The 22,450-nt window shown below is 46.8% G+C and overlaps 1 protein-coding gene and 1 long non-coding RNA gene across 2 annotated transcripts; both read left to right on the plus strand.

Moving 5' to 3' along the window:
• The first annotated feature begins 10,024 nt into the window (after window positions 1–10,024).
• Window positions 10,025–10,536, plus strand: LOC139833133 (uncharacterized). The gene is made up of 3 exons (XR_011748268.1): window positions 10,025–10,194; window positions 10,282–10,392; window positions 10,481–10,536. It is a non-coding gene; the product is annotated as an uncharacterized lncRNA (long non-coding RNA).
• Window positions 10,537–16,293: 5,757 nt separating this feature from the next.
• On the plus strand, window positions 16,294–17,809 carry LOC127312896 (protein SHORT INTERNODES 1). Its single transcript, XM_051343437.2, has 2 exons — window positions 16,294–17,018; window positions 17,102–17,809. Exons 1-2 carry the CDS (start codon window positions 16,367–16,369, stop codon window positions 17,488–17,490), a joined length of 1,041 nt encoding a protein of 346 aa, XP_051199397.1. The 5' UTR covers window positions 16,294–16,366; the 3' UTR covers window positions 17,491–17,809.
• The last annotated feature ends 4,641 nt before the right edge of the window (window positions 17,810–22,450 follow it).

Consider the following 22,450-nt stretch of genomic DNA (forward strand, 5'->3'; position numbering starts at 1 on the left):
CTGAAGAAGAGCTCATTTTCGATGAGCCGATTTTTGATGACCCGGATGACGATTTGGGTCGGGCCATTCTTGATGCGAAGATGAACTGCGGAAATGAAAAGGAGAGGTTGAAGTTGGAGAAAATGTTAGAGGATCACAACAAACTGTTGTACCCAAATTGCGAAAATGGTCAGAAAAAGCTGGGTACCACGCTGGAATTGCTGCGATGGAAGGCAGAGAATGGTACTTCGACAAGGGATTTGAAAAGTTGCTGAAAATAATAAAGAAGATGCTTCCAGGGGAGAACGTGTTGCCCTCTAGCACGTACGAAGCAAAGAAGGTTGTCTGCCCTCTAGGATTAGAGGTGCGAGAAGATACATGCATGCATCAATGACCGCATCCTCTACCGCGGGAGTACGAGAATTTGAATGCATGCCCGGTATGTAGTGCATTGAGGTATAAGATCAAGGCGAGATGACCCTGGCGATGTTGAGGGTGAGTCCACCCCCGGGAAGAGGGTTCCTGCGAAGGTGATGTGGTATGCTCCTATAATACCACGGTTGAAACGTTTGTTCCCGGAACAAAGAGCATGCCAAGTTGTTGCGATGGCACAAAGAGGACCGTAAGAAAGATGTGATGCTTTGAGACACCCCGCTGACGGGTCGCAGGGGAGAACAATCGACAGAGAGTTCAAGTCATTGTCCGCTGTCGCAAGGAACGGATGATGTGGTCGAAGTACAGCTGGGTGTAATCCTGTCGGGGCGCAGAGCTCCAGTCCTGGCACATGGCCGGTGACTCTATGTATCTATAACCTTCCTCCTTGGTTGTGCATGAAGCGGAAGTTCATTATGATGCCGTGCTCATCCAGGGCCCGAAGCAAACTGTGCAACGACATTGATGTGTACCTGAGGCCATTGGTTGAAGAACTTTTAGAGTTGTGGCGTGACGAAGGTGTACCTATGTGGGATGAGCACGAACAAAAGGAATTTAACCTACGAGCGTTGTTATTTGTAACCATCAATGATTGGCCTGCTCTTGGTAACATTTCAGGGCAGTCAAACAAGGGATACAATGCATGCACACACTGTTTAGGTGAGACTGATAGTATTTATTTGGGAAACAAGAATGTGTACACAGGGCATCGTCGATTTCTTCCAAAACAACATCACGTAAGAAAGAGAGGAAAGCATTTCGGAGGTGAGGCAGATAACCGAACCAAGCCTACCCGCCCTAATGGGGAAGTTATATATGATATGGTCAAGGATTTAGAAGTGATCTTTGGAAAGGGTCCCGGCGGACAATCTGTTCCGCATGATGTTGACGGACACGTACCCATGTGGAAGAAGAAGTCGATATTTTGGGAGCTACCCTACTGGAAATTCTTAGAGGTTCACTCTGCAATCGACGTGATGCACGTGACGAAAAATCTTTGCGTGAACCTGCTAAACTTCTTGGGCGTGTATGGGAAGACAAAAGATACACCGGATGCACGGCAGGACCAGCAAAGTATCCACGAAGGAAACAACCTGAATCCAGAGAAGTATCAAGGTCCTGCCAGCTATGCTCTTACCAAAGAGGAGAAGGAGATCTTTTTTGAAGTCCTGAGTAGCATCAAGGTCCCGTCTGGCTTCTCGTCGAATATAAAGGGAATAATAAACATGTCGGAGAAAAAGTTTCAAAACCTAAAGTCTCATGACTGCCACGTGATTATGACACAATTACTTCCGGTTGCATTGAGGGGGCTTCTGCCGGAAAATGTTCGAGTACCCATTGTGAAGCTATGTGCGTTCCTCAATGCAATTTCTCAGAAGGTGATCAATCCACTTACTCTACAAAATTTACGAAGGATGTGGTCCAATGTCTAGTCAGCTTCGAGTTGGTGTTCCCACCATCCTTCTTCAATATTATGACACATCTCCTAGTTCACCTGGTCGAAGAGATTGGCGTTCTCGGTCCTGTATTTCTACACAACATGTTCCCCTTTGAGAGATTCATGGGAGTCTTAAAGAAGTACGTTCATAACCGTGCTAGGCCAGAAGGAAGCATCTCCAAGGGCTATGGAACAGAGGAGGTCATTGAGTTTTGTGTTGACTTTATTCCTGACCTTAAGCCGATCGGTGTTCCTGAATCGCGCTATGAGGGGAGACTGCGTGGAAAAGGCACGCCAGGAAAGAAATCAGCAACGTGTATGGACGGACATTCTTTCACTCAAGCACACTACACAGTTCTACTTAATTCCATCTTGGTGGCTCCGTACAAAGAGGAACACAAGGAGATCTTACGCTCTAAATACCCGGAGCAACGTGAAGATTGGATTGATGGAGAACACATGAAGACTTTCGGCGGTTGGTTGCAAACACGTCTCATGAATGTCACCGATGACGAGCAGCTGTACTTGTTGGCCAAGCAACCATCTTCTACTATATCGACTTTTCAAGGGTACGAGATTAATGGGAACACTTTTTACACTTTCGCCCAAGACAAAAAGAGCACCAACCAAAACAGTGGTGTCCGCTTTGATGCAGAAGATGGCAATGGGAACAAGGTCACATATTATGGGTACATAGAGGAGATATGGGAACTTGACTATGGACCTAATTTCAAGGTCCCTTTGTTCCGGTGTAAATGGTTCAACCTGAAAGACGGGTACAGGTAGACCCGCGATGCGGAATGACTACGGTGGATTTCAAGAATCTTGGGTACGACACCGAACCATTCGTCCTAGCCAGTGAAGTGGCTCAGGTTTTTTATGTGAAGGATATGTCTAGCAAACCGAAAAAAAGAAAAGAAAGGCAAGAGGACACATCATACGATGAGCCAAAGCGGCACATAGTTCTTTCAGGAAAAAGAAACATCGTGGGAGTAGAGGACAAGACAGACATGTCAGAAGATTATAATAAGTTTGACGATATTCCACCCTTCAAGGTAAAAATTGACCCAAGCATCATCTTAAACAATGAAGATTGTCCATGGTTGCGTCGCAAAGAAGAAGAAAGGGAAACGAGCGAAGAAAACTCAGAAGACTAGCTAGCTACATATAGGGATCATAACTTGTGTATCTCAATATGGAAATCACTTTTGTGTAATGATGTTACTGTATGTAAGATATTAACAATGGAGATGGTTGGCTTGTTTTACTAGTTAAGTCACGGGCTTGCAGGGAAATTTTTCCGAGGCGGAACTTCCGAATATGCCATATATAGGGCATGTGCACCAAGGGCATATTCGAGAAGTTCCGCCACGGGAGATTTCCCAACCCTTTCCGCAACATTGTTAGAGGAGATGGAGTCTTCCACGGGCTTGCAGGAAAAAAATTCCGAGGCGGAACTTCCGAAGATGCCATATGGCGTGTGCACCAAGGGCATCTTCGACAAGTTCCGCCACGGGAGATTTCCCAACCCTTTCCCCAACATTTGTTAGAGGAGATGGAGTCTTCCACGGGCTTGCAGGGAAATTTTTCCGAGGCGGAACTTCCGAAGATGCCATAGGGCGTGTGCACCAAGGGCATCTTCGACAAGTTCCGCCACGGGAGATTTCCCAACCCTTTCCTCCATCCATGGTGATGAAACTCTCCATCCATGTTGGCTTGTTGAGCTGCTTCCCATGGTGTATTGATGCTCCTTTTATAGGCAGAGCGTCCTTATCCTGCCGACAGCTTTAGTACCGGTTGTAGACACGAACCGGTACTAAAGGTTACCCACGCGTCCTTATCCTGCCGACAGCTTTAGTACCGGTTGCACCCACCAACCGGTACTAAAGGTTACCCACGCGTCCTTATCCCACCGACAGGGCGTCGTGCGCTACATACTTTATCTCATCGAGCAGGGCGTCCTTATCCTGCCGACAGCTTTAGTACCGGTTGCAGACACGAACCGGTACTAAAGGTTACCCACGCGTCCTTATCCCACCGACAGGGCGTCGTGCGCTACATACTTTATCTCATCGAGCAGGGCGTCCTTATCCTGCCGACAGCTTTAGCACCGGTTGCACCCACCAACCGGTACTAAAGGTTTGCCTCTGTCTTCCCGCCTATTTTCTTCCCACGCTTTTCACCGGTTCCCGCCTTTGTCTTCCCGCCATTTTTCCACTATATATATGTAGGCTTGGCCACCATTTACATATCACATCTAGACTCATATCTGCAAACCTCATCATTCTCTCCCATGGCTTCCATCGCATCTCTAACCCCCCGGGAGGCGGAGGCGCTTTGCGCCTCGAACTACCCCTGCCCGCCGGGCTACCGCGTCCCGACCGGCTGGTTGCTAAGCGCCGGAGGCGTACCGGTCCCTCCAGTCCCTCTAGGTGTGGCGCGCGAGATGGCCATCACGAACCACTACTACTTCGAGCTCACGCCAGAGCAGCGGAGGAATCCCCAGTGGCATCCCGACTACAGCCCGACTTGGGAAAGCTTCTTCATCAATCGGCGTGAGAGGGCGCTCGCCAGGCACGAGGAGGGCGGCCCGCCTCCTTCGAACTTCAACGAGGCCGGCCGTCGGCTGTGGTGGCGCGGCCGGACTCTCCAGGGCGTCATGGCCTACCGTGGCCCCCGCCTGCGCTACCCTCAGTCCCAGCCCACGCGTGCTCACCCGCCGACATTCGAGTACCGCGACCCCGATGCCAGCGACGATGATGACGGTGACTACGACGACTACAGTGGCACTACTACAGGGCTAGGCACGAGTATGACTGAATGACTCCAACAGTAGAATTTGGCCATGTATCTTTAATTTTCAGTTAAGCTATGTACTTTTAATTCGAGTTCAATCGTAATAAATTTTTATTCCCGCCCTTTCTTTCCCGCCTTTTTCCGTCGTACGTGGCGGGAAAGTTTCCCGCGCGGACGGCGTCGTGGCAAGAGTAAAGAATAGAAATAGATAATATATAGAAAATATATAGAAAATATATAGAAAAGAAATATAAAAAAGGATATAGAAAACAAATAGAAAAGAAAACAAACGGAAATAGAAAAAGAAATAGAAAAGAAATAGAAAAGAAAAGAAATAGAAAATAAAAAGAAAAGAAAAGAAACACAAAAGAAAAGAAAAAAAAGAAAAGAAAAGAAAGAAGAAACAGAAAACAAAATAAATAGAAAAGAAATATAAAAGAAATATAAAAAAGGACATAGAAAAGAAATAGAAAAGAAAACAAACAGAAATAGAAAAAGAAATAGAAAACAAATAGAAAAGAAAAGAAATAGAAAATAAAAAGAAAAGAAAAGAAACACAAAAGAAAAGAAAAAGAAACAGAAAAGAAAAGAAACACAAAAGAAAAGAAAAAAAAAGAAAAGAAAAGAAAGAAGAAACAGAAAACAAAATAAATAGAAAAGAAATATAAAAGAAATATAAAAAAGGATATAGAAAAGAAATAGAAAAGAAAACAAACAGAAATAGAAAAAGAAATAGAAAACAAATAGAAAAGAAAAGAAATAGAAAATAAAAAGAAAAGAAAAGAAACACAAAAGAAAAGAAAAAGAAACAGAAAAGAAAGAAAAAACAGAAAATAAAAAAGAAATAGAAAAGAAATGAAGCAAAAGAAAAGAAAACAAAAAAACAAAACAAAAAAACAAAAAAAACACATTTGGTACCGGTTGGTACCACCAACCGGTACGAAAGGTCTTTCGTACCGGTTGGTGGTACCAACCGGTACCAAAGGGTCTTCTCCTTGTTTACACTTAGCGCGCGGGCCAAAAATCCCCAAATCGCCCGCATTTCTTCGTACGCACACGCGCGCGCCGTCCGTCGCCGTCGCGCACCACGCCGTCGCCGCCGTCCTTCGTGACCGCCAAGCCGCACCACGCCGTCGCCTGCACTCCGTCGCCGTCACCGGCCGCTCCCCCTACGCCGGCAACCAGCGGTACGTCTCCCGCCTCCTCCCTCTCCTCCTCCGACATCGCCTCCCTCCCCTCCTCTGGTAGTGCCTCCGCCGCTGCGGCCGCCGCCGCCCGCCGCAGCAACCGCCGCCTCGCCTCCCTGGGCTTCAACCGCCGCCACGCCACGCAGCAATGGAGGACGCGCGCGTCTGCGGGCATGGCGCGTGCCGGCGCCCTCTCAACCGCGGCCGCGCACCACGTATTCGACGAAATGCGGCCATGGTGGAGGACCGCTGCGGCAAGCTCCAGGGGCCGCGGGCGAGGTGGGCGGCCATGGGCGAGTTCCGCGAGCGAGCAAGCGCGGCGAGCTCCGGCAAAGGACGAGTGGCGCGCGCGAACGGGCAGGCGCAGCGGTGGCCGCAGGCGAGCTTGGGCACGGGATCAGGCGGGGACAGCCACGGTTGAGGCCGCGGGCCGGGCGAGATCAGCGGATGGCGAGCAGCGCGGTGTACTTGGCGTCCTCGTCGGGGCCGCCGAGGCTGATGGCCTCGAACGGGAACGCGCGGGGGACGCGCTCGTTCTGAGGCGATGGGCGAAGAAGGCCGTGGCGGCGGCGCTGCACGTGCTCAAGTGCACGGCCGGCACCCGCGCGTTCGGAGGCGATGGGCGAAGAAGTCGTAGAGGAGGACGTCCGGCGCGCGGCGGAGGCCGTCGAGCGCGCAGCGCGCCGAAGCGGGGCGCGGCGAGGTTGCAGGCGCGCTTGAGGGCCGGCATGAGGCGGGCCGGGAGGCGCTTGGTGGTGTGCAGCGCGGGCGGGAGGTCCGGGAGCGAGCTCGAGGGGAGGTGGAGCGAGACGAGGTTGATCCTGTCCGTCTGGTGGCAAGCGAGGGGCGCGAGGTTGGCCGGCGTGGAGACGAGGTGGACGACGACGTCGAGGTTGGCCAGCCACGGCCAACATTACCACGCTCATGCGCTCGCGCTCCGCCTGCGCCATGGCCGGCGATCGATTTGTCAGTCGGATCAATACAGTGTAGCTAGCCGTATATAATATATGTAGTAAGTCAACTTATTTTGCAATTGTGCTAAAAAAATAAATCTATCATACTATTTATATGTGTATTCCTTTGAGGGGAGAATATCGAGTTTATGTTCAAAGGTAAAGTGATTACGAGATATCCGCCGCAACGCGCGGGCACTTAGCTCACCAGCGTGGACGACGCGCTCTTGCGGAACGACGGCTCCTTCATTGTCGTCATCGCCTCGGTGCTGCACAGGCTCCTTCATTGTCGTCGTCGCCTCGGTGGGTTAATTACCGGAGGGCACACTGCCGAGTGTTAGGGTTAGGGTCCGTAGCGGTGCCGAGTCCGTGGCGGTGCCGCCGCGACATAGAGAGAAGAGCGAGAGGAGGAGCGCCGAGTGTTAGGGTTAGGGTCTGTAGCGGTGCTGAGTCCGTGGCGGTGCCGCCGCAACATAGAGAGAAGAGCGAGAGGAGGAGGGGGAACACCGTGTCTGTGGCCGTGGCGGTCCGTTAGGGTTTTTTTTGCTTTCTTCATTTCAATTGTTATCCATCTAACAATCTGTTATATGATCATTACATGATGAATAAAATATAATTGCTTTCTTCATTTTGCAGTGACATTGAGGTATATATGGAGGACGGCACCTTCGTCCGAGATGAGGAGGGGGAAGAAGCGGTGCAGCAATTGATCTATGAGAGTGCCCGTGGTCCGGAACCCGACGATGGAGATGACAACGATTTCCAAGACTTTCTGAATGATTTCGGCGAGGGACTTGAGTCTGAACAAATTAGAAGAGACAACGAAGTGTCCATCACAAACTCCGGCGAGGTGTATATCTATGTATCAATTAGTCTATATGTTCATCCCTAGATGCATTCATTTATTTGTATTGCACTTATTAACGAATAATTTTTTGTTTTAGCCTTCTGGATCATCGAGCAAGTCTGTTAGATCAAAACGAGGCCCGACGCGGGTGCTAAAGGGCGAGGGCAGGTTAGCCCTCACGGCATTCAAGGATAATGGTGAACCAGTGGAGCCCAAAGAGTTTTGCCGCAAATTTACAAGTCAATCCGGAGTTATTGTTAGGGACCATGTACCGATCAGCATTAAAGAGTGGCATAAGCCGAAGAACCCGGAGAGTGGTGCTAGTTATGTCAACGACAAGATGAAAAAATTTCTTTGGGACACGCTACTGACAAAGTTCAGCCTACCGGAAGACATGACGGAAGGCCAGAAGAATAAAGTCAAGGAATGGACATGGAAGAAGATGGCCATACAATTCCAGAGCTTCAAGAAAAATTTATGGGACAAATATAAGAATGAAGATCCAGTATTCGATGATAATCTAGTGAAGATAAAAGATCACTGGGCCGCATTTAAGGAGTACAAGAAATCGTCTAAGTTTGTGTCCCGATCGAAGAAAAATACCGAAAATGCTGCAAAGAAGAAACTTCCGCATCATTTGGGGTCAGGTGGCTACAAGAGTGCCATTCCGAAGTGGACAGCGTTTGAGAATAAACTGATGGATCATGGAATCACTCCACAGACATGGGACTGGCCCGAACGGTCCAAGTTCTGGTTGTTCGCTCATGGGGCAGGGTTGGACCCAAAGACAGGGTTGATCGTTGCGAAGGGAAAATGGAAGGAAAAAATTGAGGCAATTGTACCGAAGCTTGTAGATGCAATTGAAAAGGTCAGAAAGGGAGAGTACATTCCCGATCGAGAGAATGACGAGCTGACACTCGCTCTGGGGAACCCTGAACATGTTGGACGGGTACGAGCTCGCCCAGGTCTCACCATGAAGGAGGCGTGGCCGGACAGCGCTGACACTTATAGAAGCCGTTCGCGAAAGAAGAAGAAGAACGCCGACATTGTAACGGAGTTGTTATCTAGGGTGGAGGCTCTTGAGAGAAATCAGAGGGCACCTGATCAGCCGCTGTTTCTACAGGATCCACAAGCCGATGCTGCCCCATCTCAGCGAAGAAGCAGTGTCGGTTCCTCGCATCTTGACGGATGTGGAGGAAGCTACCCCGTGGATTATGTCACGGAGAAGACAGATTGCGAGCTACATATGTTAATCAGGACCGCGTCTGTTAAGGTGGCGGTCGGCTATGTGTACCCAAGTGAAGATGGAGCAATGCACCATCATATGCCCATTCCACCTGGTTGTGTTCGTGTCGGGGTGGATGAAGTTGTTTCGGGTTTTGAAAAAGTGGAGCTTGATATTCCTAGAGGTGAAGATGAGAGGACACTGGGCGATGTCAAGCACGGTTTCGCCCTATGGCCGAAGAAGTACGTCGTCCTTTTGCAAAGGCCACCGACTCCTACACATGAGCAGCAAATGCCATCGACTCCTCCTGGTGAGCAGCCAAGTCCACACCTACCTGAGAGGGACCCCAGCGTGAGTCCACCATCTCGAGATCCTCCGCGTAAGACAGCGTCCGTTAAGCGGAACGGTACGCCGCCTAGGAAGAAAGCTAGAAAGGAGAAACAACTGCCGCCTCCTGAGAAGTGACCTTGGGAAAAAACTCCAGAGGAAAACGCGGAGGCCGTTCAGGCCGAGGTGAAGAAATTTTTTGCACCGAAAGTGCCAGAGATACCTTTCGAGAAGACACTAGATCGGGAGAAAGTTGTGCGTACCGTTGACAATCTATATAACCCTGTACCATCGCCGCCATCTGACTATGCGCGTTCTATTGAAAGGTCGTATGACAAGATGATCGAGGCGACAAAACCCGTTCAATCGGGTATCAGGGAGATAAAAGGGATACACAGTGTCTACCAGCTCGGACAACAACCCGTTCAATCGGTCGCCCCTCTCAAGGTGTTTGACGGGAAGACCGTTCAAAGTTCTCGACAAGACGCAACTGATTACGCCTTTGCTGAACGAGCATATCAGTTTGTTCAAGGGAAAGATTTGGTCGAGAATCTCAGGAAGGTACCAACATGTATGCGTAACTTGCATTCGTGGTACCTTAAGGCCTCAAAGGAAGGGATCCAGACTATCATGGTGCGAGTTAGGGAAGAGCACTACTTCCAGGAGTACTGTGTGAACGTTGACTTCGCCGAACTCTTTCAGTTATACAATCTCCGGGCCCTCGACAAATCAATCATCAGTTGCTATTGTCTGTAAGTGATTTATTTATTTAATTTGAGAAGTCGTTCATTGTCTGCAGATTATAATCTTTTGTGCGCTATATTATGCAGATCGAAGATGCTCGAATGCAAAAGGGACGATATCACAGACATTGGGTTCATTGACCCGAACACAATGCATGTCAAAACCATAGACAATCCCCTCTATAACAAGGATACACCGCAGACTTTGCTAAGGTTTTTGAAGCGACAACGTGACAAAAAGCTAATACTTTGGCCTTACAACTTCGAGTGAGTATTTATGTCTTATAACACATTATATTTTGCTCACCGTATGTCAAAATTTTAACTAATGACTACATATTGAAACGTGCGTAGGTTTCACTTTATTCTTCTCGTCATCAATTTGGAAATTGGAGAAGTTGAAGTCTTGGACTCACTAAGCAAAGAAAAGGATCTATACGTGTCTTGTTTTTTAATGCTCAGAAGGTAATTTTAATTCTTATCGGTTTGTTTCGTTAATTTCCTGCTTTGAACTAATTGATGACTCTTTTATGCATTTTCTTTTGTCGAGCAGCGTATGGCAAACTTTCATCAAGGAAGATACGTCCCGTGAATGGACACCGAAGCTGCGATGGCGTGCGAAAGTAAGTAGTACTACCTAGGTCCACACACCTTTCAATTATCATACTTGACTATTGTTTGATTGAATTATATTCTTGTAAAGAAATGCCCGCAACAACCTCCGGGGACCGATCTCTGTGGATTCTTCGTTTGCGAGTACATCCGCAGAATTGTCAACGAGAGAACGAATAATGAAAGAAATAAAGAGGTACAAAAACAATCTTCACAAATTTGTTTTGTTATCATAAGTTGTGCTGAGTTTCAGTAATAGTTGTTTCATGTATTCATTTGTATCTTATTCTTTTATAGTTGGCAAGAAAGCGGAACAAGCTCTCAATCGATGACCGCTTCATAGCAATAGGCGAGGAATTGGCGGGATTTTTCCTTCGGGACGTCATACCACCACTCGCAGAGCACCACTATGAATGAAGATGTACATGTTACATATATCGTTGACTCGAAGAGTACCACTATGCTACATGTAATAGACATATATAGAGTACGCCTCGGAGAGCACCACTATGCATGAAGATCGATCTTCATGCATAGTGCTACTTAATTTGCGATCTCATGCAATAACATGTGTGTTATATTATATGCACCAACTTGCTATGCATCATCTTGATCTTCATGTACTACCTAAACCCAAACGCGTTTCTGGTGCATCGACGCGATATGAATCAAACCGATATCCCTAAACCTCTCCAAAACCCTAAAAAGCCAATTCTCTGCCGCGGCAGAGATTTGGGAAAATTCCCTGCCGCGGGGGGAACCTTTGGTACCGGTTCGTATTACCAACCGGTACCAAAGATCCTTAGCCCTGAGCTCTCCTGGTGGCCCACGTGGAGGCCCGTTTTATACCGGTTCGTAAGCAACCGGTACGAAAGGGGGGGGGCTTTAGTGCCGAATAATTTGTACCGGTTGCAAAACCGGTACGAATGGCCCTCTGGAACCGGTATAGATGAGCGTTTTTCTACTAGTGTACGGATCCATGCACGTACGGATGTACATCAATTACTATTGGCCACATGTGTAACAGGTTGCTGAAATTGCTCTTGTATAATCCAACATTCACATATGAGGCCAACTCCTATGTGAGGTCGTCTCCAACGGTCCTCGCATCTGGACGTTCCGCCGCGGATGAAAACGAGCCCCAACGCCCCCCCCCCTCACCCCACACACACACACATCCGGACCGCGTCCCGCGGATACATTCGTTTTGGAGCAAACCTGGTCCAAATTTGGGCTGGGTTTGTGGCAGCGCGGACAGGCCGCGAGTCCGCGGGGAGGGGCCAATTGTCCTCCCCGTCCCCCAACTAGACAGACAAGCAAAACTCCTCTCTTCCAAACCACCACCCCGACACGCCCCTCCGCCGCCGCCTTGATAGGCCGATTCGTCCACCATTTTCGGCCGCACGGAGGGCCGCCCTTGCCTGCCATCCCTCGCCAGAGTAGGCGGGTGACCATTCGGCAACGTAGAGCACTACACCCAGGTCGAGCCCTCCCCCTCTGGTTTGCGCTGCCCGCAACCTGTTTGATCGAACGCCTCGCCGGTCGTCAAGGTAACTTGCAAACCTCGCCGACCACTCTTTTTCATTACCAATACATGTGTTGGTCCTCATTGTTGGTGTACCGTTTGTACATCATGGCTGACCCGCTCAGACGAGTATTTCTACAAGAATGTCATCGACACGTCCTTCGACGATTCCGACGACGACTCTAAGATCCTCATGGTCATGGCCTTTCTCCTCCATGATCAGGAGCAACGCTTGCCGAAGTACAGGGGCTCGGTGAAGGGTCGACTCCCGGCGGCTGAGCGCGGCCTAGAGGAGGGCCATGCGCAACTATGGAGGGATTACTTTCATCGAACCAAGCCCATTTACAAGGCGTCGCGCTTTCGTCAATGTTTGCGGATGTGAAGGGACCTATTTTGAAGATCATGCACGACGTGTGGTGCTAAGATGACTACTTCAATTTGAAGCCGGATGCTACATGTAAACTTGGATTCAGTTCTTACCAAAAATGCACCTCGTCCATTAGGATACTAGCGTATGGAGTTGCCGGTGACCTAGTGGAGTCAGTTTGCCTTGGGGCAATGTACATGTTCTACAGGGTTGTGGTTGCGGTCTTTGCATAAGTTTACTTGAGGACACCAAATGCTGCTCACACTGCCCGGCTATTGTCAATCAACACAACAAGAGGGTTTCCTGCTATGCTTGAAAGCATAGATTGCATACACATAGTGAAAAGGCTGTCCATTTGGGTGGCAATATCAGTACCATGGCCATACGGAAGGATGCACAGTCATACTTGAGGCAGTTGCGTCACAAGATGTTTAGATTTGGCACCCATTCTTTGACATGTTAGGCTCGAACAATGACATTAGTGTGCTTTAGAGATCTTATATGTTCACACGTCTTGCTGAAGGTCATGCTCCACCTGTCCCGTATGAGGTCAATGGCCATCTCTATGACAAAGGATACTATCTAGTTGATGGTATATATCATGCATGATCCACACTTGTGAATACAATCCACCTGCTTGCACACGAGGCCGAGGCAAGGTTTGCTAAAGAGCAAGAGGCCCGCGGGAAGGTTATGGAGCGGGTATTTGGCGTGCTACAGTCACTTTGGGCCATAGTTTGGCACCCTCCTAGGACTTGGAGCCATGAGACTGTGGGAGGTCATGACTGCTTGCGTGATCATTCATAACATGATCGTTGTGGATGAGCGTGATGGGAGCTTGTTTGATCAAGGTTGGGAATCCCAAGGTGAGAATGTTGCGCCTCAACCCGGACCACCAACTTACTTGGTCGATTTCCTAGCTATCTAGCATGAGATCCATGACACGGAAAATCACAACCACCTCCAAAAATATTTGGTCCAACATATGTGGACTCATCTTGGTAACAGCTAGTCCTCTAATGTTTATTTGATTTCCATAACAGTTGTTGTCATTTGTGTAAAAGTATGCTATATGATATTTTGTAGTAAAACTATGTTTACTTGTTGTAATAAACTTTGTACTTTTATCTTTCATGTTTTACTTTTATCAGCAATTTATATGTGAGAATAGCAAAAAAAAACAGTAAAACGTGTGCGGCCGCGGACATTTGGGAGTCGTCGTTGGGGCCACTGTCATCTGCATCCCGACCGTGGCCTTTTTCCTATCCGGAGGCCGGCGCATCAGGACCCAGGCGGACCAAAAAGCGGTCCGAAATACGGCTCATGTTGGAGATGGCCTGATTTCTAAGAACTTGTGATTTTTTGAATGTCACTAATTTGTATTCTCACCCTCCCAAAATACAAGTCACTTTTTTCACCCGGTCTTTGATGCACTAGTTTAACCACTAATATATACAACATATATGTTTTTATAATATATACATAATTTTGTTGCATTCGTATCAAATCTCTTTTATTTCACACATATATTTATTATTTTTTATAAAGATGTTTTAAGTACAAATTATAATTAAAGTTATAAGTGACCAACGAAAATTAAGGCCACCTTTTATTTTGGGATGGAAGAAGTAGCATATATATATGGTCACAATACTATCTAATTAACTACTTCATGCATGGGTGTGTAACTTTTTTTAATGTATCCATCCATCCCAAAATATAAGGCACACTTTTTTCGCATGGTTTTTGATGCAGGACTTTGACCATTAATATATACTCCATGCATACACAAATAAGTGTAAATTTGGATTGTCTTAAGTCAAACTTCATTAAGTTCGACTAAGTCCCTAAAAGTTGTAGCAATATTTATTGCACTAAATAACATTTAGTGTAATAGTATAGTAATTTGGTGTCACGTGTATTGCTATTTTTGTGTAAAATGTTAGTCAAATTTAAAAATCGTTGACTTCTAAAAAAAATGTACACTTATTCGCGGATGGAGGGAGTATACCAAATTATATGGATTAATGATGTATAAATGGTATCTTTGCATTTATTTTGTAAATGTCTTCATTTTTGTATATATTTATAAAAATTTTCTAGACATTACAATTTAAAAAGTCATAGTCAGACTTGTAAGTTGTTGACCAGCGAAATTTAAGGGGGCCATATATTCGGGACCAAAGGAGTAGGAGTTTGCATTTATTCGGGGCCTTACAGTGTATAACAATTATATTAAATTACAGTCGGGTTAGGTGGCTAGATCGAGCAAGAGTTTAGCTCGACGGCATGCAACCCGGGTTCTAGTTTGGTGTTAATTATGTTTGAGGCTATAATTCCTTCTATGAAAATATGGCATGGGCAACTAGTGCGCACGGGTCTTATTTTTTTTGTTTTTCTTTTGCCTCCTAGTGGTAACATTTTGCCAATGTTTATCATATTTAAAAAGATCTCACCGATCTTGGCGCCAAATTGACACGTCCCATCTATTAGAATAACAATGCCAACCTTTTTGGCACAATTTTATGCAATTTTGTAAAATTCAATGATATTTGAGAGAATTTGGTAACCCGGAGTTGCCCGTTCGTTAGGCTGCCATGTCATTCTAATAGGCATGCCCGTCTTGTTAGTTTGATAACACTAATAGTATATGATAAAATTTATCGTAAAAAAAGTATGATAAAAGTTACCTCAACATTACAGCTAAATAAAATGAATATTAAAGCAGACATGCATAGTCACCGTAGAGAGGTGTGACTTGTGAGGCATTACGAAATGCAGTGCACGGGGCTAGCTGGGCCGGGGAAGACGACGACCAAGAGAGCAAAGGTGCATTCTCCTGTCAGTGAAAAATTCTTCCTCCTCTTCCCTGCCGTTTGTCACCATGTAGTCATACTGTCTTTGACGGGGCAGCTCTTGTAATTTCGCAACAAGGCAAGGCACACAATGTAAAAAGCAAAATAAAACAAAAACCTCAAAAAAAAGAAGAAGCTTAGTACTGCTACTAGTAGTCTAGTAGACACACATTCCCTCTTCTCCTTTATTTCCTCTCTTCTCTCTCTCCTCGCATCCTTTGTTGCTCTTTCATCTGGTTGGGTAGACAGAGAGGGAAGCACAGGGAAAGGAGGAGAGAGAGATGAGATGGAGCGCCGAGCTGCGCGAAGCAATAAATAGAAATTAAGGTTCGAGCCGCCTCCATGGCGGCGTTTGCAGACGCTCTCTAGAATTCCTCCCCGGCAGCAGCAGCAGCAGGCGAGGAGCACCCGCTCCAACCCATCATCCCCGGCCTCTTCTCCCTCCTCCAATCCTTCTTCTTTATATAGCCTAGCCACGCACTTCACTCTCCTCACCACCCCAAAAAGCAGCTTACCCCACTCCTCCCAAGCTCCTCCCTCCTAGTGAAGCAAAGCCAAAGCCTTAGGACGATCCAAGGAATTAACCAGGAGGAGATCGAGAATTAGAGGCAAGATCGAGCTACCTATTATTCTCCCAGCAAGACGCAAAGGTGAGTAGATAGATTTGTAGTTGTGTTGGTGTGGTAGCGGTAGTAACTAGTTTCCTAACTAGTTAGGCAGGCTCAAGTTTGTCACCGGCTGCTGGTAGCTAGTAGTACATGTATGCGTGTCAACACCCCTAACCGAGCCTAGATAAGCTGCTATATATGCGTGCATAATTGCGTAGAAATCCATGGGTGCATCAGCATCTCCGTGGCAGATCTATCTAATCTACCGGCGAGCTACGTTGAAATCTGAGCTGCAATCCCAAGTCTGCCATGTTCTGCTGCTTCTTCTGCTTTTTTCTTACACCCAAGATCTACTTTTTTTATTTGGTTTGTCTGTACTACTCTGTAGGACGAGGTGAGAGTGAGAGGGAAGTGAGCAAGGAAGTGAACAAGCAAGTGGCCGGAGCTTCTTGATGGGTGTTGGCTTCCGTGGATGGCTGGGTTCTCTCTGAGGGGAGGCGGCGGCGGAGGAGGAGGAAGCGGGGGCAGGAGCGGAGAGCGGGGCGGTGATCATCCAATCGGGGCAGACAGCCTGTTTCTGTACGCGCGAGGCGCGGCCGCCGCTGCCGCCGACACGGCGGGCGGCGGCGGCGGGGGAGGAGGAGGGATAGGGTTCCAGCTATGGCACCCGCACCACCAGCAGGCGGCGGCCGTGCCGCATACGTCGCAGTTCTTCTCCTCCGGTGTAGCCACTGGCGTCGTGCTGGGCTTCTCGCCGCATGACGGCGGCGGAGTGGGCGGCATCGGCGTGGGTGGCGGCGGTGGCCCGGGGGGTGGGAGGGCCGGCACGAGCTGCCAGGACTGCGGCAATAACGCCAAGAAGGACTGCACTCACCAGCGGTGCCGCACCTGCTGCCGCAGCCGCGGCTTCAACTGCTCGACCCACGTCAAGAGCACATGGGTCCCTGCCTCCAAGCGCCGCGAGCGCCAGCAGCAGCTCGCCGCTCTCTTCCGTGGTGCCGCCGCCAACAATAGCGCTGCTGCCGCCGCTGCCGTGGCCAACAAGCGGCCGCGCGAGCTGGTGCGCTCCCTTGGCCGCTTGCCATCCGCCACCAACGCCATGGTGGACACCACCACATCCTCCGGTTCGTGTGCGGGTACCTACTCAATTATAGTGCCATAAGACACTGCACCGTTCAGCACGCTGACGAAGCCGTTGTGTTTGTAGGCGAGGGAGACGGGAGGTTCCCGCCGGAGCTGAGCTTGGAGGCGGTCTTCCGGTGCGTGCGGATCGGGCCTGTGGACGAGCCGGACGCGGAGTTCGCGTACCAGACGGCTGTGAGCATCGGCGGGCACACGTTCAAGGGGATCCTGCGGGACCACGGGCCTGCGGAAGAGGCGGCGGGGCAGCTGCCACCGACGTCGGCGGAGTACCATCAGCTGACAGGGGGCGGGAGGGAGGGTTCATCGCCGGCTGGGAGCAGCGAGGCGGTCGGCGGTGGCGGGCACGGGACGACGGCTGCGACATCCGCTGCGGTGCTCATGGACCCCTACCCGACGCCGATCGGCGCTTTCGCAGCAGGCACCCAGTTCTTCCCTCATAACCCTAGAACCTAGCTTCAATTCCTGCCATGAATTTCATTTACTCTCAAAGATGATGATCTAGTTGCATTGATCAAAGTGGAGCAAAACTGCAAAAGCAAGCCAAGAAGATCGAAGAAGAGGAGGATAATTGTTGTCTGTCCGAGTACTTGTCGTTGGTGATGAACACTAATGCATCTTGTTAGCTAGCTACTACCATTTCTTGTTGATCCTTCCATGCATCTTGATTTTCAGTATGATTAATTAGCAATGACCTTAATGCATTGGTGCAATTAAAGAGAGATAAAAATAAGTGTATGTTAAGCACTTCCATTTGAAATTGTTTACTACTCAATTTCGCATGCAGCACGTGGTTTTAGTTAATTATATATAGTTTACTTCGTAGTATATTATATCTTAAGTAGTACTTAAGTACAGTATACCGTTACATTACATGGTATCGTTTGCTTGGGAGTTGCTTTTGTATGTGTGCATGGGGAAGCTTCTCTCTGGCTCTAGCATGGGTAAAAGCTGTGAGTTTTTGTTGTGCTTTTTATATAATTCTTTTTTGCATGTTATCTATGTTTCTGTAGCTGCATTGCCTCGTTCTGTTTAAGCAGCCAGCGTCCCATATAATTCTGTTGTGCCTTGGGATGCATGAGCAATCAGCTTCTCCTTGCTCCACATCACAAGAGAAGGTACAGCAATTCTATGAATTCCTTTGCATAATCTCTATCCCTTCCTCTCTCTAGAGTACACAGTGACCTTGTCACACCACTGTTCCTCCTTTTCGTAGGGTACTATTTCCAATATTCTTTGTTGAAGTGACACAGATCAATGTTGCAATTCTATGAAGAGAAAAGAGAAATACCAACCAATACAAGCTAGTCACATGGAATGATGGAATGTCAACAATGTCCATGATTTACTTTAACGAAATAAAAAACCAAGCTAACCCTAGCCATTAAGACATGTATGTGTTAGTCTAATGCACAGTGTAGCATTTCAGGTTCTTGCTAACTAGGAGTAGTTTGACTTCATCTTAGATAATTTCAGTCTTGGAATCAATTAGTTTTTCCGACGAACTGAAGATTCATTCATTAATAGTGCATTGTGCATTTATACAAGTATAAAGTTTTTCCAACGAAATAAAGATCACAGTTGGTATGATCTCTTTGTCCTTCAGTACAACAGTACTCTGCAATTTTGCTCAGCTCCCGGCCGGCCTATATATACGTAGAGTGGTACAGTGAGTACTGTCCATATGCTATATCTAGTTGTAGCCTCAACTCTACTTTGTTTCTTTTCCCCCTTCTGCACACTTATTTTCAAGCACACTAGGATTGTAATTCACTGTAGCCTGACCAATGGCCACTAGCTACGAACGAATCATCATTCAATTCATATACATGCATGCTTCTTTATAATCGTCTGTGTTAGTAGATTATATATGTGCATGCATGAGGAGACATTCCAAATAATGTCCACATACTTTTGTGTATTGAGAGCTGGCCGGATCATATTTATTTATGCATGCCATCAGTTTTGAGAATCTCATAATTACAACACTCTGCGTGTTCTACATATTGCCATTTGCTATATTAGGTTTCTCCCACTTAATTAGGATACTTCTGACAGCCTTGCATTGGGTACAATCCCTTGGACCGGCATGGGTTTTAACTCATCTTACAAGCCTATTTTGTGCATGCACATCAATTTTTAGCTGATTTTGCAACAATCTTTTTTCTATCTCACATAGAGGACATACAACATACATTGATACATCTGTGTGTTTTATCGTGTCCTTCGGGTAGGTACATATGTTTTCAAATATAATTTTTTTTTGAGAAACGCAGTACGCAGACGCTCACATACACGCGCATACACTCACCCCTATGAACGCACGCACGCACACCCTCCCCCTATGAGCTCCTCCGGAAGACTGAGCCGACGGACTGGATCTTGAAATTGACGAAGTAACCATAAGCGCCTCGCTGTCGACGGGAATGTCGCCTCCCATTGAATAAATATTCCGCCTTTATGAGACACACAGATGTCAAACTAGGGGTTTGAACTCTGCTTGGCTGGGGGTACAACCACCCTCCTAACCACCCAACCTATTATCATTGGCAACCTTATTTACTTGATAATGCAAACAAGAGAACCATGCATGGATAGAATGCTAAGTGTTCTAAACCTAATAGTTTGTTTCTCGGTTAGTTTAGATCACCGACATAATACCTTAGGTTCTACGGTAGACATATATTTGCCGATAAAATATATTTGATGGCACTTACACCATCTCCTTTATCATCACCTATATATGCCAAGGTGGTGTTGCATTTTTTTTTGTGTTCAATATTAAAATTTGAGAGAGCAAAAAAAATTACCATGCATGGAATGGCGCACCAGTTCTAAGGCTGGTGCCAACGCGGGCGCTAGGAGGGGCGCTACCGCCCGCGACGGGGCGAGAGGGGGGCGAGAGCGGGGCGAGACGGTAGCGTCGGGTGGTGGCGCGGGCGCCCGGCGTTAGGGCGCGGTACCGCCCGCCTATAGCCCGCGTTGGAGGCGAGAGCGGGGCGAGAGGGAGGCGATAGCGGTACTAGTGGGGGCGGTAGGGAGGCGGTAGGGAGGAGAGAGAAGTGAGAGCTGGCACTATAGCCCGTGCACTGGGACCGTGGGGTAAGAGTGAGGTGAGAGTGGGGTGAGAGTGAGGAAAAAGCTGACGTGGCGAGGCTATAGTGGGGTGATGCATTGGCACCAGCCTAAGCTTATTAACTCCGGAGCCACGCATTCAGCCATTCTTGTACTGCTCCACGACTCTGCACTTTAATGTTTATGGTAGCTAATCTGTCTTTAGGGACGGCTCTTGGACAAAAGCATAATTTGAGATGTATAATTATCGATAGAGAATTATCAAGATGTTTATACCACAGCTGTTTCACTAAAATTCTAATGTTCTAGCGTTTTCTTTTTCTTAACAATCTTAAATATAATTTTAAGTTTTTAACCAAGAGCTCATTAATAGTATTTATTAATATTTGGCATAAGTTCCTCATTTTTTGAACTAGCCAGTTGTGTTGCAAGATTATAATAAACGTTACAATATAATAATGGTAATTAGGGGATGCTTTGGTAGCTTAGTTATGGGTATGGCCGGCATATAGGGCTTAGTTTTGAGGATACAAACGACTATTTGTCTATAGAACAGAAAGATACACACACAGGTAAAATGTTTGGATGTGAAAATCTATTGTTTTTGTTTGTGTAGTCTTGTAGCTGGCTAAAGAAGTTCACTTTTGTTTGTAAATATACTAAGATCGAATGGTATATATACAACTAGAACTCTATTGGATTGAGAAAGAGATGATGTTCATTGGTCTTCCCTAATTAAGGCCAGCCAGAGTCCTTTACTGAATACGTCAACCATGAAGCATAATGCACAATATATCCATTTTCTGTCCTTGCTAATTTCTATGAAAAGGATCCTAAGTTTCCTAAGATGTTCTCCCGTCCTCTTTTGAGGTCAGCTAGATAATCTTGTCGTTGTTATAGTATAAATACTATCCATAGTTACCAGATGAATCTACTAACGCTTCATACTGTGCACCGGTCGTGATATGTGTCAAAGTAAGATCCATGGTTATACATCGCTTGCCAACATATGAGAGCAGAAGTGTATAAGGATATAACCATATATGCTTAACCAAATTTTCTTATAATTTGAACTTTTTGGACGAAGTTGACTAGGCCCCCATGGAATGCACCAAAAAGGCTTGATGTGCATTGGATATAGATACATTAAGTGGGTCTTACGGCAAACATAATGGCTATGCCTCGGAAAAGTCCGGTTTGAACCTGGGTGCATGTGAACCCTAGTTGGAAATGCATTTTCCAAATGTTAAAAAATTCTGAAATAAAAATATCCGGGTACGTACGCATGTTCCATGTGTGCGTAGAAAGTTTTCGCGGAGAAACCACTTTTTTTATTTCAAAATCTAAAAAAGATAAAATACGTCACATATATACTGCTATATAGCCCTGCAAAATTTCACTTTTTTACCGAGACAAAATAAAAGATTTTTTCGTCACGAAACTAATGTCCAGGGCACATATTTGAGATCATCTGGGAAATCATTTTGTGTTTCGATTTTTAAAACATGTTTTGATATCAGAAACGGAACTTTTCAAAAAGTGGGTTCACATGCCCTCATGTTCCATATATGCAGTCTCCTATGCCTCGCATTACATAAGCCTAGAGCGGTACACTCCATCACATACACGTACAGGGAGGAAAGAGACATGTGTTAGGCCGTCGTCTTAGATTTGGTGGACCACTTTCTGGCCCTCTCCATGAGACCATGACCTAGCGCAACTCTAACAACAAATTCTTGACCTTGTTAAAAGAAACGGCTAGCATGCGCTCCCTTTGTCATCACCATAATCCTCAGCTACTACAGCGACAAACAAGGAATCAGACCTAACAAAAAAAAAATTGGCCCAGGTTAGCTATCGACACCGAACACCCTAGTTCTATCCCTTTGTACAACCAGCCTCCACCCCTTCTAGCTATAGGGCCCTAATTGCAAATATTCACTTATTCTGAGTGCCTTGTGTACTGAGCATGCATGTGGGCCTGGTTGGTGCTGGCCCCCTCCTATATAGTCTGTTATCTGTGTTTGCAAGCATAATGCATATACAGGCAAGCACTCCACAACATAAAAGAAGAGCTCTAAAGCAAAGCTTAGCGAGGGATGGTTAACAATAGTGTGGGGTAAGAGACTAAGAGATGTTAAAGAAATTGCAAAGACACTAAATGGTCCCAGAAGAGAGGGCTTTAATTTGTAAAGTTTGTGTCTCACATGCCTGCACGTAAAAAAAAGCTTTAATTGGTCACAAATACTTAATGGTGTACACTGTCTTATGTGTACAATAGCTAGTTAGCTAGTACTTTCTCGATCGAACTTTCATAATTAGTGCAGACATAATTATGTGT

Source organism: Lolium perenne, chromosome 7 (genome assembly GCF_019359855.2).
Source record: "Lolium perenne isolate Kyuss_39 chromosome 7, Kyuss_2.0, whole genome shotgun sequence".
Taxonomy (NCBI): Eukaryota; Viridiplantae; Streptophyta; class Magnoliopsida; order Poales; family Poaceae; genus Lolium; species Lolium perenne.